This window comes from Melanotaenia boesemani, chromosome 8, assembly GCF_017639745.1.
Source record: "Melanotaenia boesemani isolate fMelBoe1 chromosome 8, fMelBoe1.pri, whole genome shotgun sequence".
NCBI classification, from domain to species: Eukaryota; Metazoa; Chordata; class Actinopteri; order Atheriniformes; family Melanotaeniidae; genus Melanotaenia; species Melanotaenia boesemani.
Window position 1 is genome coordinate 32652452 of NC_055689.1, and position 16657 is coordinate 32669108.

The 16657-nt window shown below is 41.9% G+C and overlaps 2 protein-coding genes across 7 annotated transcripts in view; one reads left to right on the forward strand and one right to left on the reverse strand.

Moving 5' to 3' along the window:
- efr3a (EFR3 homolog A (S. cerevisiae)) overlaps nucleotides 1-6015 on the forward strand; it is a 146873-nt gene extending 140858 nt beyond the window's left edge. For all 6 annotated transcript variants that reach the window (XM_041991666.1, XM_041991661.1, XM_041991660.1 and 3 more), the window contains one exon: nucleotides 143-6015. In XM_041991666.1, coding sequence (XP_041847600.1) covers nucleotides 143-248 — 106 coding nt within the window. In that variant the 3' untranslated portion in view covers nucleotides 249-6015. The remainder of the gene's footprint in view (nucleotides 1-142) is intronic.
- Nucleotides 5992-16657, reverse strand: part of oc90 (otoconin 90) — a 25238-nt gene continuing 14572 nt past the window's right edge. Inside the window, exons 8-17 of the mRNA XM_041991667.1 lie at nucleotides 15171-15356; nucleotides 14455-14592; nucleotides 14209-14313; nucleotides 10076-10210; nucleotides 8487-8666; nucleotides 8169-8264; nucleotides 7927-8098; nucleotides 7080-7186; nucleotides 6688-6946; nucleotides 5992-6331 (exon numbers count right to left, since the gene is read on the reverse strand). Of these exons, the coding sequence (XP_041847601.1) occupies nucleotides 6103-6331; nucleotides 6688-6946; nucleotides 7080-7186; nucleotides 7927-8098; nucleotides 8169-8264; nucleotides 8487-8666; nucleotides 10076-10210; nucleotides 14209-14313; nucleotides 14455-14592; nucleotides 15171-15356 (1607 nt within the window). The 3' untranslated portion in view covers nucleotides 5992-6102. The remainder of the gene's footprint in view (nucleotides 6332-6687; nucleotides 6947-7079; nucleotides 7187-7926; nucleotides 8099-8168; nucleotides 8265-8486; nucleotides 8667-10075; nucleotides 10211-14208; nucleotides 14314-14454; nucleotides 14593-15170; nucleotides 15357-16657) is intronic.

The window sequence follows — 16657 nt, forward strand, 5'->3', positions numbered from 1 at the left end:
TTATTATAATGAATAGATGCTGAGAGCTTTTCTTCAAACACTGCCCACTAGATATTAGCATTATTTAAGATATAAACCATTTAACCATCATAGTAACTCAGCTCTCTCCCATTGTCCCATCCCTCCACCCATCCCCCTCCAGGCCTCCTCCCAGCCCGTCCGGTGTGGTCTCCATCTCAGCAGGACACACGCAGCATCCATCCGTCCCCGTCTACGAGATGAAGTTTCCAGACCTGTGTGTGTACTGAGCACATCGCAGATATTATCCTCACACATAACCACAACACCGCTAACGTGCTCCACTAAACACAGCGAGACAGAACAAACGTCACCATCTGTATTCCAGTTTCCTCCATTCAGCTCCGAGGTGACGGGGATGCAGTCAGGGATGCAAACATGCAGCAAAGTTATTACTAATGCAGAAAAAATAGATATTTCTCTGCAGTTTCACTTGGATCAGCAGCTCTGAACCTGCTGCTCTTTGTTTCCTGACTGACTTCCTAACAAACGAAAAGGGACATCAACATAAACCACTTCAACGCTAAACTTCTGCTTCACTCCTTGTACGTACTCTGTAGAAAATAACAGGTTTAGCCTTTTAGAAATGGATAAAAGCAGCATCAAGGTGAAGGTGCCCTCAAGTACCGGCTCCTCACGTTTATCTGCAGGGGAATTCGTACAACCCTGCCATGTAGAAGCTGTGGTAGACGCAGGTTAGCTAGCTCGCTGCTGCTTCTCAGCCTAGTCTCCGTCCGCTCTGTTAAATATCGGCTCATGACGAGATTTAAGGCTACTCCTAAAAAAAGAAAACGGCTCGCTCAGGCTTGGATTCATCACCAACACTTGCAGAAAAGAAGGGATTTGGTTTTATTCAGCAAAGTCGAGATCTGTGAAGTTGTTAGATTTTCCAGACTTGAAGGCTTTGGCGGTGGTTTTTGTGCCATTGTTGGACATGAGGAAGGTTGTACCAGGTTTCATGCAGCCATGTTAAACATCAGCAGGTCTTTATTTGAAACGATCACCCGTCTCCGGCTCGTACAGCAGAGGAAGCGGATGAAACTGAAGCTGCTGGAATTTTCTAGAACAAGCACAGTTTATTGTCACTATGTTGGCTTTTAGCAGATACGAGCTGTTTGTGATAGAAACTTCATCAATCAGCTGTTGGTTGTCTTTTCCTTCTGGATATCTGCTCATATTCTCTAAAAATCTGAGCATATGGAGCTAAGACAGCGACAGAAGTCCTGCATCTGACACCATGCAGGAACAACTCAGATCCACCAGTATCAAATCCGCTCTGCAAGTCTGAAAATACTAGTAAATTTTACAAGTCAAAGTCAAAAAGTACAAAACGTTTGTCCATTTCAAACTGCATTTTACACGCCTACTCAAAAACCAATCAGATTTCTCTAATCCCAAACTGGTCGTGGAGAGAAGACGATCACGTTTCTCTGTGTTTGTAACCATGTGGGAAAGTGCTGCTTCCCTAAAGGTGAGTGGCTTAATAGAAACGCTCTGCCATCAGCTAAGGGTTGCTAAGATGTTTTATTTATCCATAAACCAACTTGTCTTAAGGAAACTATGACGGCTGCGCTGGCATTTCGCAGCTTTCTCTGTGATTGGATGTTAACCTGATTGTGTTTTCTGGCTTGCAGAATGAATCCGTGCTTGTAGAGTATCTTAGCTCCATATTGTTAAGGAGGCGTCGCCCTGTCCAGATGGTCTAGGTAGCTGTGATTGGTCAGCTCCCATGGCCTGATCAGGCGCCGCCAACATTGTTTTGTTTATGAACAGCAGGACAGCTTAGGAGGAAGTTCAGGTCGCTGTAGGAACAGATTTAAATAAACATCTACAGCGTCTATAAAACCTTCTCCAAACATTTTAACAGAACACTTCCGATGCTAATGCTGGAGGTTTCTGCTCTTGTGTCTTTAACTGTCAGCAGTGACGTGTTTGATGGTTCTGCCACGCCGTGTTAGGTTTACTGGAGTCTGTAATAGTAGGTTGTCTCTGATCTGAGCTCACTGTGGGAAGAAGATGGACAGAAATGAAACGATGGAGAGTCGTAGGTGTTTCTGCTCAGCAGGATTTTGGATGTTTGCTTTGAGGTTTTCGGATGTTTCAGGTGGTTTTGTTTAAAGTTGTGTTGGTTGTGTTTCTGAACGAATGAACTTGTTCTAACAGCGAGACTCTGATGAATCTGAGCTGTGTTATCTGGCAGCCAAGTCGTTTCTCTGTGTGTTGTTGAAGCAGAAGAGCTCATCAAAAACTAAAAACGGAAAATTTGGTCAGAATCCACGTAGATGTGAAGGCAACATCCAGCTACTGTCGCAGTGTGCAAGGATAAGTCATGTGATCAGGTAATACACATGGGCCCAATCCTGACATATCTGTAAGGAGTTGAGGCTGTCCGGGAGAGCACAAGTACGTGTGAAGAGCATCGGCTGTAATACCACCGATGGCCACCAGGGGCCAGCTCCACAATCCCAAACCAGCTTTAAAGCTTTAATAAAGTCCAGACAGTATTTCTCAGCTTCCAGCTGTAGGCTGAATTATGAACCTTATATTCTTATGATGGATATTTGCTGCATAGGTCCAAAGAGAAGAGCAGTGAGACTCAATCATGGTCACAGAGATGGATGGCTGTATCTGTTAATCCTGCCGGTTGTCAGGCTTTATTACTCCTGTGCTGTCAAGAGTTTCCCCGTCTCATCTTTATTAAATAAAAGCTACAAAAACCTGAACTGTGGCTCATAAAATGATGAAAGGTGTTAGGGTGGCCTAAAAAAGTAACTCATCTTCCAGCTAAATCATGTTTTTAAAGGGAAAAGTCAGAGGACAGGCGCTCATGCAGCTGGGATAGTGACTGTGAGACTAGTTATATTTTATAAACAGGTAAAGGGATTGAAGCTGCTTTTAATTCATTGACACAAAATCAGACCCTTTAAATGACCGTGAAGCAGCTCGACACGTCTGATGTAACGAGGCCTTGGTTGGTGTTCTCATAATGCTTCTTCTTTATATGTCGATACAGATTTGAGCAGAACATAAACGGTTTCCATGTAAACCTGGATTCATTTTCCTTAAACAGCTGCAGGTCCAGTCAATGAAGTTGTGATCACATGACCCCGTCTTTGCACACGGTCGAGCTCCATGCAGGCATCCCACTTCGCTTCTGTACAGAAGTCCAGCTCTTGTCAGATTATGAACGAAAAGAAAAAAACGTGTTTCCTCTGACCTTTGCTGCATCACGTCTTAGCTTTAAACCCTCACCACGAAGCTCTAACAAACTTTCTTTTTATAAAATTACTGCATGAATTCTTTGTATGATATCACAGAGTCCTGAAGGGAACCAGAAATATATGCTGAAACAATCCATCTGAACAAGTTCTGCCACAGACTGGATCCCAGTCGGACTTTTGTCCACAGAGACGAGGTGCTGGTGTGGAAAAAACTCCGTCTGAGCAGTCGTCACTTGTTTAGATATGGCTGGAATACATGATAAATTTGTCGTTACTACAGCATATCATCTATTTTTGTACATTTTCTGCATCCTGTGGTGTTAACTTGTTGCCTGGGAGATTTATGGAGAAACACAAAATGCTGAATTATTTTAGTTTGTTGTTGTTTACATGATGGTTCAGGGTTTCAGTGGGAAAATCCTCATTTATCAGCATTGTTTATTTTTTATTGTAGAATCATTTCAAATATGGGCAAATGAATATTATATCTACATGTGAGTTATTTTTGGATGATCAGTGCAATCTGCTAATTTTAGCATTTAGATTTATTTTGACCGTGAAGTCGGCTCAGGTTTGTGGTCGAGAAGAATCAGCCGAGTTATGTTTCTAAAAAATGTCTGAGTTTGTATTTTCTTTCATATGAAAGACGTTAAGTCAGTTTCTGCACTTCTAATTAGTCGCATACCAATAAATCTAAATAGACTCGGTCCATTTTTAACCCTCATGTCCTGTTTAAAAAAGTTCCATCGCGACTAACAAGTTTAACACATTTAGCTAAAAAAATGACAGAAATCATCGAATTTGGATTTTAAAAAATTCTGATTGGATCAGCTGATTTAGTTTTTTGCTTTTTTCTGTGAGGAAACGATGGGAATGAGAAACAAGGCCTGATCATCCTGTTTTCACACAGATTTTTGTACTAATTTAAATGATCGTATCTGAAGTTTTATGTGGTGTGATGCCAAACATCGAAGGCTTAACTACCAGATTTATACCGGCTACTACACAGCAACGTTATTTTAGTCAAAACCAAAGTTTTGATCTGGTTTACATGAGGATGCCGATTCGTTTTAAAGTGACACCATAGGGGTGGGGGAGGGGATCAAAGAGGGAAATTTTGTGATTAACTTTATTTTTACAAAACATGAATGGCTTTGCTGTAGAAAAATAAGAAATTAGAGGAAATATAATTTTTCGCATTAAACTAAAGCAGGGGTGAAAAAATGTGGTTGTAGTGGAAGTCTATGGTACAAATCGGGTCGTTAACAGTCCCAAAGTAACAAAAACATGTCACGCGGTCGGGGTGCGCAGCATCGCGTCGTTCACACCACAAGAAAATGTAAAACCGTGACATCACACCATCAAACATTTCCACTGCGATGCCGTCATTTAGGTGAACTGTTAGACGTGCAGCACAGCTCGGCTGAAAGAGTGAACAAGGAAACGTGGCCGAGGTGGGCGGTGCAACGTCGCCAACGCTGCCAACTTTAGTGAGAATTCAGACCGTTGCTAGCGGCAATTCCAACCACTTTTTCAGGTCTTACTGGAGTCTTATGTGGACCGACATGATAGTATTTATATATACATATAAGTATTTTATATAAATATGGGTGTGTGTACGTATTAGAGATGGGCACATTAGGTGATTTTTTAAATGTCGAGCCTTTAAAAAACGATTAGTTGTGACGTCATCAATAGTAAAATTTAAAAAGTCATTAAAAAACACACATCGTACACAAGTCACAGCCAAAATTAAATACACCAAACAATAAGAGACTTCCTTATCAGGGCACGAGGGTTAATACATCATGAAGGATGAAGGAATACTTTCAGCTTCCGTGAATCTGGATCCGAGTCTGTTCTGAGCCGACTGATTAAAGAAAAGAAAAAAAGCTGATTTAATCGGAACGAATGATCCGACTGGCGTCTAAAGCCGAGCCGGATGCAGAAATCCGTCCGTCCGTTAGGGACTGGACTCTGCTGCGTCAGATTTGGCTCAAACGGGCCGTTTCTGAGGTGTTTTAATGACATAGGACGAGTTTGCACTTTGATCATTGTGGTACTGAAGCAGAAAGCAGCACAGGTTAGTTTGGTACCGATGGGTTAGGAATATTTTTATCCTGAGTGTTTATTTGGTAAAAATGTTGTCAAGTAAAAATGGAGGAGCTGTAAAAAGTGTCCGTCTTGATGGGTGATTCAGGTCCTGAAAGTTTAAATGATTTTCTGCCTTATTTTAGATGCTAGACGCAAATTCCTTCTGAATTAAACGCGATGAACCGTTCACCCTTCAAGATGGAGATTTTAAATCCGCAGCACGCCGAACAACACAGGAAAAACCGGGCTTTCATGTTTGTCATGCAACACTTTGTCATTTTGTGCCAGTTTTAGAGATAAACGTCTGTGTTTTTGCCTTCACAGAGACAAACTGCTAAAGCTTGGCTTTGTTTTAAACACACCCGTGATTATGACCACTAGGTGGCGCCGAGGCTCGGCTTCCGCTGCAGGATCAGGACGAAGGACAGCAGCCTCCCTCCTTCTAAACTAACCTACATTCTTAGAGTAAAAAGTTTATGTTGAAAGGATTGGGACTTTTCACATTGTTGAACCATTAGACAAGAATCCACAGCTGGAAAACAGCTGTGAGGAGGAGGAGGAGAAAGGTCCTCGATCTGCAGCAGCAGCAGAGCCTCGGTGCTGTATGACGAAGCCTCTGTGTACTAGAATCTGTGCATTGAAATTAATGTTCAAGAGATTCAAATAAAGTGTTTTTATCAGATATGACATGCTGTGGTGTTTTTATCTTCATCTGTCTTCGAGAGAAAAGTCTTAATTCACCAAAAGAAAAGCTGCCACATTTTCTGCTCTAGTCTCCTTCCTCCTCTTCCTGTCCATCCTCCTCCTCCCCCTCTCCTTGTTCATCCTCCTCTTCTTCTTTCTCTCCTTCTTCTGCCGCCTCCTCTTCTCCTCTCTCTGCTGGTGTTTGGACTTGGATGGGCTCAGTATTCAGATGATAGAGAGTTTGCAGCTCTCTGCTCTCCTCACTGGATGGAGGATGAAGAGGATGTGTCTCCGTCAGCTCAGAGCTCTCATCGCTGTAGAAATAAACATTTAGATTTCTTTTCAAATTTATGAAAACAAACTCAACAATCTTTGGCTAAAAATTTGGACATAAATCCAATGTGTCAGACATATACACACATTTATACATGCATATATATGCATATATTGCACACCCATAGTTGGAACCTGTTGTCTTTCTATCATCTCCAACCAGTCTGCACATTCTCCTCTGACCTCTGACATGAACAAGGCATTCTGGTCCAGAAAACTGCTGCTTACTGGGTACTTTCTGATTGGACAGTTGTGGTAACTGAGCAGGTGGAGCTGATAAAATGGAAGGTGAGTATATGTGGTATTTGCTACATCATTTCTCCTCTCCGTGACTCACCTGTCTGGATGTTGGACAGGTGAAGTCATCTCTGCACCATCGCCCGTGTCCAGGTCTGTCTGCAGCTCCTCGCTCTGTTTGCTCTCCTCGCTGGACACCTTGGAAGGTTTGGGTGGTCCGCTTGCTCGGCGGCAGGGTGGTGGTGGTCCGCGGCACCGCTGAGTCGGAAGGCTGTGGTTAAAGTGTGCCACCGCCATGCACTCCGCGGTGGTTTTATCACACACACACCGGAGTTTGTCACACACAGCGACGCCCTGACCTGAGGAAGATTAAAACAAGTCAGAAGTCTCAGACTTCTCAGCCAGAAACATGAATAACAATGTTTGCTTTTATTAGAAAGCATCTCCCCGACAGGAGGATGAAGATGTAGTGTGGTGCAGCTGGTAACTCACATCGGGGTCTGCTGCCCTCGCAGGACACATGGGCGTTGAGTCTTCTCTCTGCTCTGCAGCCCATCACCGCGATCTGCTTCAAGCAGCAGCGATGGAAGAAGCAGCACCTGCAGACGACAGCCATCAGCTTCTTTTCCACATCCTCTGGGTTCCTGCTCTCATTTCTTCTCATGTGTGAATAAACCAGGAAACACTAAAGCCATGCCTTATTTTTAATGTGTTTCTTTTCCATTATTTGCTATTTTCAAATTGTTTGTGCTCATTACAAAAACCTAATTACAGTAAAGAAGGTTTATTTGTAGAGCCTTTTCCAGCAACCCTCAGGTGACCAAGGTGCTAAGATAAAACATTAAAGCAAACTACCGACTTTGTAAAGGTCTTTCTTTGGACTTTTTCTGCTTTTTAAGCCACGTTACTCTGAAATATGAAGCATGAAAAAGGCTCTTAACTCAAAGGGATGAACCAGAGCTGTGTTGATTCATAACAGACGTGACAAAGAACCAGATTAAAACAGGATCTTTGAATGAATGAAGACTCATTTGTTCTCATTTCTTTAGCTTCATCTGTGGAAACCAGCAAAGGTCAGACAGTCTGACAGACAAAAAACAGGATTTTAGAAGCAACAAGGTGATTCCCAAACAGGTGTTAGCTGGAAACTCGGCTTATCTCAGCATGGAGGCAGAAACTGGACACGTGGAGGACAAAAGAAGAAGCGTCAGGGCTAAAAACATCTACAATAGATGAACTGGATCTGAAAGTGAATAGAAACAATTCCAGCAAAGACCTGAACCAGGACCTGAAAATGCATCTGGACTGCGGCCTGATTGGAGACTGTCGAGCTGCTGACCTGTCCAGCTGGTCCAGAGGCTGTCCACTTCCCTCCTGTCCACAGTAGCAGCCGTACATCTCGTACTCGTGTGGACATCTTCCTGTGAGACAGTGCAGCATCTCTCCGAGCGCCGGCATCTCCCTCCTGGTTCGACCGTCGCTGCTGGACACACCGAAGGAGAGACGGCACTCTGGAGGAAACACCATGATCAGAGCTTCAGACTGAAGTCTGGCCGGCGAACATCTGGAAGCACATCTTACCTTTGCCATCTGGCTGCTGCATGTCGCTAAGTCCGACGGACTCCAGCAGGGACCAGGCGAAGAACGGCACCGCCCTCTTCTGAGCCAAGTCCCAGTCTGCCAGCAGACACACCTCAATGACTTCTCAGTAAAACATTACAGACTCTTTAGTTCTAGACTCAGAGACTCGACTCCTCCCTGCCGTGTCATTTATGGGCCAACGTTTCCTCCGGCACTCGTTCCAGGTCATAAATTCATCTTTAACCTTTTCAACTTTGTCGAACTCCTGAGCAAAAAACCTGCTTCATTTATATTAAATTTTTTTATTTTAAGTCATACTCGTCTTCTGGAGCTCCTCTTCAGAGTCGACTGTTTTCATGGCAACAGATGAAAACCTGTCCGCTGTCGTCGTCGTGGTGCCCCGTTGTGGTTTTGTGGAGGCGGTCTGGTTTCTGCGTGTTGTCAGGGTGGTGGTTGGTGACAAAGATGTGGTTGATGAAGATGTTAGTGGCTTCTTACCTGAAACAAGTTAAAGTTGAAGAGCATATGATTATTATCATCATCATCATCATCATCATCACCATTATTATTATAATAATAGGGGAGCCAAAACTGCTCAGATTATTGGACTTGGGTGATTTTTAGTGTGGCCAGCAAGGACTTTTTGTGAGAGTTGGTTATATTCCTCCAGTTTATAGGTGAACATGTTTTCTTGGGATTTACGCCCAGGAAAACCAGCCCACCAGAGGCATGATGTTTCTGATGTGTGCATTTCCAGCACCATCCTGCCAAAAAGCAGGAAATTTGCTGCACTCATGAAGCAAAAAGCCTCCAGCCCTCCATCAGAAGCCCTGGAGGCTGGTTGTCTTTGCTCGTAAGGAAAAAAACTCGCTGTTGTTTTGGCAGAGACGGTGCTGGACTGAAACACACAGGCTGAAAAAGGATTCCACACATTGTTGAGAAAAATCTACATTTTAAGGGAAAAGACTTTTTTTCTTCATGTTTGCACAGGAAAGACAGATGATCTGAAAAGAATAAAAGAAGCCATTTATGTTAGACTAGGAAGACCATCAGCAGCTTGACATTCCTCACTGGGACTCCTGTTGGTCCAGCAGCTCATACCAGCATTGTGTGACACAACCAACTCAGAAGATGGACAACAATGATGAGATCCATGTGACCAAACAACCCAACAACTCTTCTTTGAGCTCTCGGAGGTTGGAATGTTTGTTTCAGTCAGTCTGAGCTAAAGAAATGTTTCAGATGAGCAATGAAATGTCTTCAAGAGCAAAAGGAAGTCCAGTTGCCTTTTTTTTTCTCCGTTTTCTTTAAATACTTCAGATTAGCAATGCTGTAGCTGTTAGCTAGCTAGCTAACAGCTACTCATATTGGCTTAACTTTTCTGTCTTTAGATGTTACAGGTGATTAATACAGGTTTCAAACCTGCAGCATCTACAGTTTTCGGCCTCAGCATCATGTGAAAGCTGTTGTTAAGTTACATTTTAAACCTCATCATGGACTAATTTTCCATAAAGGGCTAAAATGCTGAGACAAAAGGGTCTCATCTTGCAGCCGTTCATATCTCAGCTATAGAAAATAGAGCCGTTCATACTGATGTCATCTCATGTGGTGAAGAAATAAATTTCTGCATGGACATAAAACAGAAGTTGGAATTTAATGGATTAAATCTCAATATTTGTTAGAATAATGTATATTAGATGATGTTTTCATATAGTGCACGTCTTCCTAAACCTTTGTAAAACTTTAAACCTTGTGACACATCGGAGAAGGGTGAGGAAGAGCATTTTCCTCATCTTCAGCCCAGATGGACCTCCTCATCCAAATGTCCAGGCTAACATGGTTCTGGCACTTCCTGCTACAGATGCTGATTTCAGTGAAGGTGGAAACCTTTAATTAATTTATCCCACCTTCACTCAGGAGACTGAAGACAGCAGCTGGAGGTGGTGGAGGCGTGACTTCCTTCCCCCATGAAGCCCGAGGAGTTGTACTGGTTCTCACTGGTTTGGTTTCTGAGTGCCGGCTTCTGGTTGTCATCTGTGGTCCTGGAAGACAGATTATTCAGTGAGGACAGCTCCGTTACAGAAAGTGGAAACACCACTGAGGAAACGTTTTATAATGTACAGCTTCACAGATTTACAGAAAAACACAAACATGTAACACAAGGTTGGAACCTGCTTCGTGGTGGTTCAGAAAGATCAATAGTGAACACGCATGTGACCTCACCGGGGCTTTGTCCGCCATCTTGGGGGGACCCGATAAGATTGAGGGCCAGGCTGGGGTACTGACCAGGAACACAAGGGTACAAATGAGATATTTTATAAGTTCCTGATTTTATGTAATATTGAACTGAATTAAAGTGATCATCTCATGTATAAATGTGAAGTGAGCATTGGCTCTTTCTGTTGATACAACACAGTAAAAATGGGCAGATTTCAGGCATACTTGTGAATGGTGATTAATCATTAATCATGATTAATCATGACTAATCATGATTAATTTGCACAGTGTGATTAATTTAATTAATATATGTTTAATATATATTTAATAGTATATGTTTTGTAAGCAAAAGAAGGTAAAAATAATGTCAAAGTATAACAACAAACATCACAACCTGCAGGAGGAAAGTGATGTTCTCATCTGTACACGGGACTTTCATCCAGATTGGTAGCGTTTCATGTAAAATCCTGTAGCCATCTCTCAGGTGTACCACCTCACCTGCTCTCTCATCATTCATCCAGCTGCAGCCATATTTACTTCTGCTCACATAAGCCCAAACCTTTCTGTCCAACCCACAGTCAGCCAGAAGCACATCAGCTGGAGAAGTTTCTGCAGGGACGTGTTTATCACTACGCTGCCTCCAAGACGGAAACGGATGAAAACCTGCTTCATTTCCTGCTTCGAGCTGCTGCTGCAGCAGAGGACACAACTCAGAGAAACGATGAGAAGATGCTCTTTTTAAAAAGGAGGAAATGTGTTTGGTTAATTAACAACTACTGGCTCTGACCAAGGAGAAGTCCAGCATCTAACACCCTGTTTTAAAAACTGATTTATTTATCCATATGATGAGCTCAGTTATTTCTGGACCAAACTGCTGGATTTCTGCTTCTGACTTTCAGCCAGCCTCACCTCGCTCTCCTCTGAGGCTGGAGGTGTTGATGTAGAGCTGACACCTCCTCCACCTTAACAGAGGAGAACACAAAGACAGTCAGAAGTGAGATAATAATGTATTCCACTAACATGAAAGGAGCCTGAATCATGTTTCCTCCTGGATTTCAGAGTGAGTTCTGTCAGGCAGGCGTCACGGCCTCGGGCTGTAATTACAGGCTCATCCAAGAGGAAAGCTGCTGCATGTGAGGTTGGGACAGTCAAAACATTTAGCAGCTCAGTGTGTTTTTATGATGCCGCTGCAATCGGACTCATAAACCTCACACAGTGATCGTAAAAATCTAAATCTCTTCCCTGCATAAAGAGTGTTTTGCTTTTCTTCAGAAGAGGATAAAAATACATAAACACACTGTGTGTTTGTGTCAGAGTGTAATTCATTTTATTCCTCTGAGCAGCTGTTAAAAATAAATCACTGCTGCTCCGAGACCTCCACCCACCAACTCTGTGGTTCTTCAACTCAGCTCCCATCAGTCAAACCGGAACCAGTCCTGAAGCCAAGCACTCTTTTCTTCGCTTACATTTGTTCAAAGACAAATAAATAAATTAGTTCATAAATAAATGAGGTAAACTACAACCCACAGTTTAATACCTACTTAACCCCAGGTCACAATAACAGGTTTTTACTACACAATAATTAAGCTACTACAACATCTAAACTATAGAAGTTTTTTTTTTTATAGACTAAATTAACATGCTTTCAGTATCATTTGTCATTTAAATTTGGATTGCACAATAATTTAATATTACAGGACTTTTAAGTTGTATTAAAGGCTGTATTCCACCAGTGAACTGGTGCATGATGGATAAAAACAGAGCTTTCTCTAAGCAGCCCTCATTATTACAACTTTGATTTTCTTATTTGATGTAAAATATCTTTGTAAGATTACTTTTTTCCCCCAATGTTGACATTACAATAATAATATTCAGTATAATGATTGGTCCCAACTTTGACTTGTATCTATTTTGTGTTTTATTTATTATTATTATTTTGGCTAAATTAAGTGCAGAAACGGCAGCTTGTCGTTAAATAGGAAATGAGTGTGATTCCTGGGGTTAGTCATGTTTAGCAACTTGAGATCAGTAAAATTCAAAGTGGTAATTTGATCATTTTGATCATTTTCTTTTCTGTTGCCAACTCAAAGGTCCAGTGTTCAGCATATACTGCCATCTAGTGGCTAAACAAGTGGATTGCAACCAAATGAATATTTCTATTTGATTCCAAACTACAGTGGCCATAAATCCATGAAATCCCTGCTTTAGACCCAGTTTGTTGACCCTTCTAAAGGCACGGTTGTGGTACGGTGATAACAGATATTCTGCGTGTTCTCATGTAATAAAAATACAACAGCTGCTATTCTCACATGAGCCAACAACACAAAGTTGTTGCAGTGCTGGTTCAGACCCAGTGCCAAAAGCTCCATTCACACTGCAGGTAAAAGTGACTGCAATCTGATTTTATTGATCTTTGTATTACAAATCGTGTTTTCTAAAGTGACCCACGCCACTTTCACATGTGGTACTGAACTGGATAGATATCCCATCTTTGTCAACGCGACTTCAGTCTGAAATGGAAAACAAGAAAACAAGCGGCCGACATGAGTTTCCTCCACAGGTTGGCTGGACTCTCTCTTACAGACAGAGTGAGAAGGACGGGCTCAGAGCAGAGTCGCTGCTCCTCCACAACCAGAGGAGCCAGATGACCAACATCTGGTCAGGATGCCTCCCTGGTGCGGCGTTCTGGGCATGTCCCACCGGGAGGACACCCAGTGGAAGCCCCAGGACACGCTGGACTGTCTGGGATCATCTTGGGATCCCCCGGACGAGCTGGAAGAAGTAACTCGAAAGAGGGAAGTGTGGGCTTATGCTCCCTTATGGACGTAAAAAGATTTGTCCGTTTCATACATTGTCATACGTCACCGCCCTCATATTTCTATGCATCTTTTACGTTGCCACGGTAAAGTCACTTCATCCAATATTGGGCAGTACTGAGCTCAGAGTTCACTTCCATGTTCTGACGTCAGTTTCAGACACCGGCTGGTGGCAGTAATGCATCGCTATAAACACGACACCCTTACACAGCCTTTCTTCAAAAGCTCCCACCATCTTTTTAGTCGTCATCATCTTCTTCTGCTCCTTCTTCTTCTTTGGTTTGTTCCTTTTGCTGGTCACATGCCAGCCATCCTGCTCAACACTGCCCCCACGTTTAAACGTGGTATTGCACCGTTTGCTGCATCAATTGACGATCAGCAAGGCCCTTGAAAACTAACCAAATTACATGTGTAAATCATGCAGGAGACGGATGAAAGTGTCCGTCCGTCTGCGCATTCGTCTTCTGCGTTGAGCATAAATGGGCCTTTAGGTTGCCGCCGCTGCGACCGGAGCCTTTGATGATGGTAGAAAATGGAAGGATGGATGGACTTCAGTCTGAACAGTCATGTTCATCTGATTTTTACATCATTAAAGTGAAACAAACATAACATCAGCGCTGAAGAGATGGGACACAGTAAGCTTGAATGTAAACAATGGGAAGAACAATGTTTTCAGCTGTTTACACAACACCTAATATGCGAGCATTGACAAGTGTAGTGTCCATATTTACCTCCATAATCACAGCGTGACATCATGTCTTCCTCTGTGCACTGTGTTCAGTTCACACTGAAGTGTGATGGAGGTCACATTTAAATGATAATATGAACAAGCATGTAAAAAAAAAAATGTGATTTGATCATTAAGACCTACAGTGTGAATGTAGTGGGTGGAGCTATGTCAAAGCAAAGAACCACTTCCATCGTCACCTGGAGGTGGGGTTGTCGAGAACACCAAAAAGCTGTGACCCAGCACCTTATTCATCTGAGTTTTTCCATTAGAAACGAACCTCTTTGAGAAGCTGGTGTTTTCTCTTCTGTGTGAGTTGTGCCGTCTTTCACCTTGTTGGACTGGTCTGTGGTGAGAGTCGGAGTTGTAGTTGACTGTGTCGGTACTGTGTCGACGGCAGGAGTTGTGAAGAGGAACAGAAACACAAACACACTGTTCGTTTATGTCCCAAATCAGAAGAAACACGACGCTTTTAGACCACAACATTTGATCATCTGAACATTGCTGCAGCTCAGAAGGAACTCACAGAGCTCTTCATCATCATCATTTTCATCCTCCTCTTCTTCAGATGACTCTGGGAAATCCATGCTGATGGTCATTTTCAAGTTGGGACTGATCTGATATTCGGTTGATATCAATGGCGACTCGGTGGTGATGGCTGGACCTGGAAATGTGGGATGAATTGTTAGCATCTACATTTCCCATCAAAACATATTCAACCAAGTCTTATTTAACAGCCAATCAAAACATTTAATCTCTAAGCATTTAAGATCATTAAAACCTAAGAAACTACCATTATTTTAATACACATATTTCCCAACAAACATTAGCATTTTCTTACACAGAGTCAAACAATCATCATTCCTGCATCACAGGTTAAAACGAGCGTGCAGCGAAAACACCTTTTTTAGTTTTTTGGTGATGGTGATTAAAATGACTACTTTTAGCAAGAAAAGCTAAAGCTTGTTAACCACAATACTCATTTAAACATCATCCACAAAGTCTAAGATGCATACAATATGTTTTCAGCCAATTATTTGGGAGAGAAGCATCAAATATTTGGCGAAATGGTGAAAGAATCCCATATTATGGTTTAGAGAAGTATGAAGTTATATGCATGACTTTAAAAATAGTTTCTCTCTAATCAAGTCCAACACACTTTATATACAAATGTCGAATAATTTTCTTTCCATTTACGTAAAAGTTTTCTTTGATAAAATGAAAAAACAAAATCTTAATCACTTCTCTTTAGTGACGACACTGCTCTGGGTAAAGTCGCGGTCAGGGATGCTGTAGCATGAACAGCTGGCGTAACGTCAGCGACGGATTGATTAGTTCCTTCGTTTAAATCAGCAGAGCTCAGTGGACTGATTGTCTCAGATTCTGTGTTGTTTCGTGTGTCTCCATCATGGACGAACAGAACCGAATCTGCAACAGAGAACAAAATGTTAACGTTTGTTTAAGGTTTTATAGTCAGTGATGTACAATCAGCAATATTAGGAGAGTACAGTTAGATATCACAATTTAGCCCAAATATGACTTAGACAATTAAGCTATTAGGCTAATGTTATGTGGAAATGAAGTGCCTCTAACTTTCCCAGTTTGGTCTGAAAAGAAAACAAATCTCCCTTTTAGACACAAATTGTTCTAATACGAATTCATTCATCACTATCTAATAAAGCTAAAATGTGAGAAAAGTATAAATTTAATGAATCTCACATGACATGACAGCTCTAGCTAGCTAATTTAAACAGCCTGTAGAGAGATACAGGGAAGACGTGAATAAGTTGTTTTTCTCTTTTCAACTTGCTTTTCATATTTTTTCTTATTATTTACCTTTCATTTAATTGTTCTTTTCCAGGTATTCACACATTGTAATAAAGGACAGTGAGGGAAGGGGTACATTCATGGAAAACGGTCGGATTCAGAAAGCACAGCTTCTTCTCATTCCTTGTTGAATATGTATGATTATTTTTTCTCCCCCCGTTCACAAATTAATTTAGATTTTTATTTTTTTTTTACATGTTCATAAACTAAACACAACAAGGATAATGTGTTGTGCCATTCTGATGACTTACAGGACTAGCAGGTTAGCCCACTAGTCATATTCAAGCTAACTAGGAACATAGCTAGAAAACCCAAGTAGCATTGTAGTGTTGTAGTCATGTTCTTCTTCTACCTGACACACATGTTTGGAGACAGTTGACTTAAGAGATTGTTTTTTTTTTTAGCTAATTGATAATATAGTAGCTAGTCTGGAAATTTTAACTAGTTAGCCACAGCAACACACCAAATTTGCATGTTGCTAACACTATCATCACAACTGGTAATGTAGCAGTTACTAAAGGCACATTCACACCTGGATAGTTTTAGGGACTCGGTTCAATTGGGCTGGAAATTGTGGTTTGGTTTGTTTTCACATGCACTTTATTTAAGAAGATTAAACCATGTCACCAGTTCCAACCGCTCGCTAGGGGAAGGTATTCTCTGAAATGGCTGCAGACCAATAAGAAGGAAGAAGAAAACCCTGCTCATTGATTGGCCAGGGCGGAAAACGGCTTCTATAAATTTATCCCATCATCTGTTCCAGGGTTTCTGTTTCTGTTTTCGTGTTTAAACCTGATCTGGTTTTCTCTAGAATGTGTCCACTATGAGCAGCAGCAGAGGCAGCGAGTTGTCGGACGTGTTGATCTACATCACTTCATTTGGTTCATTGGTTGCTCAGTTTG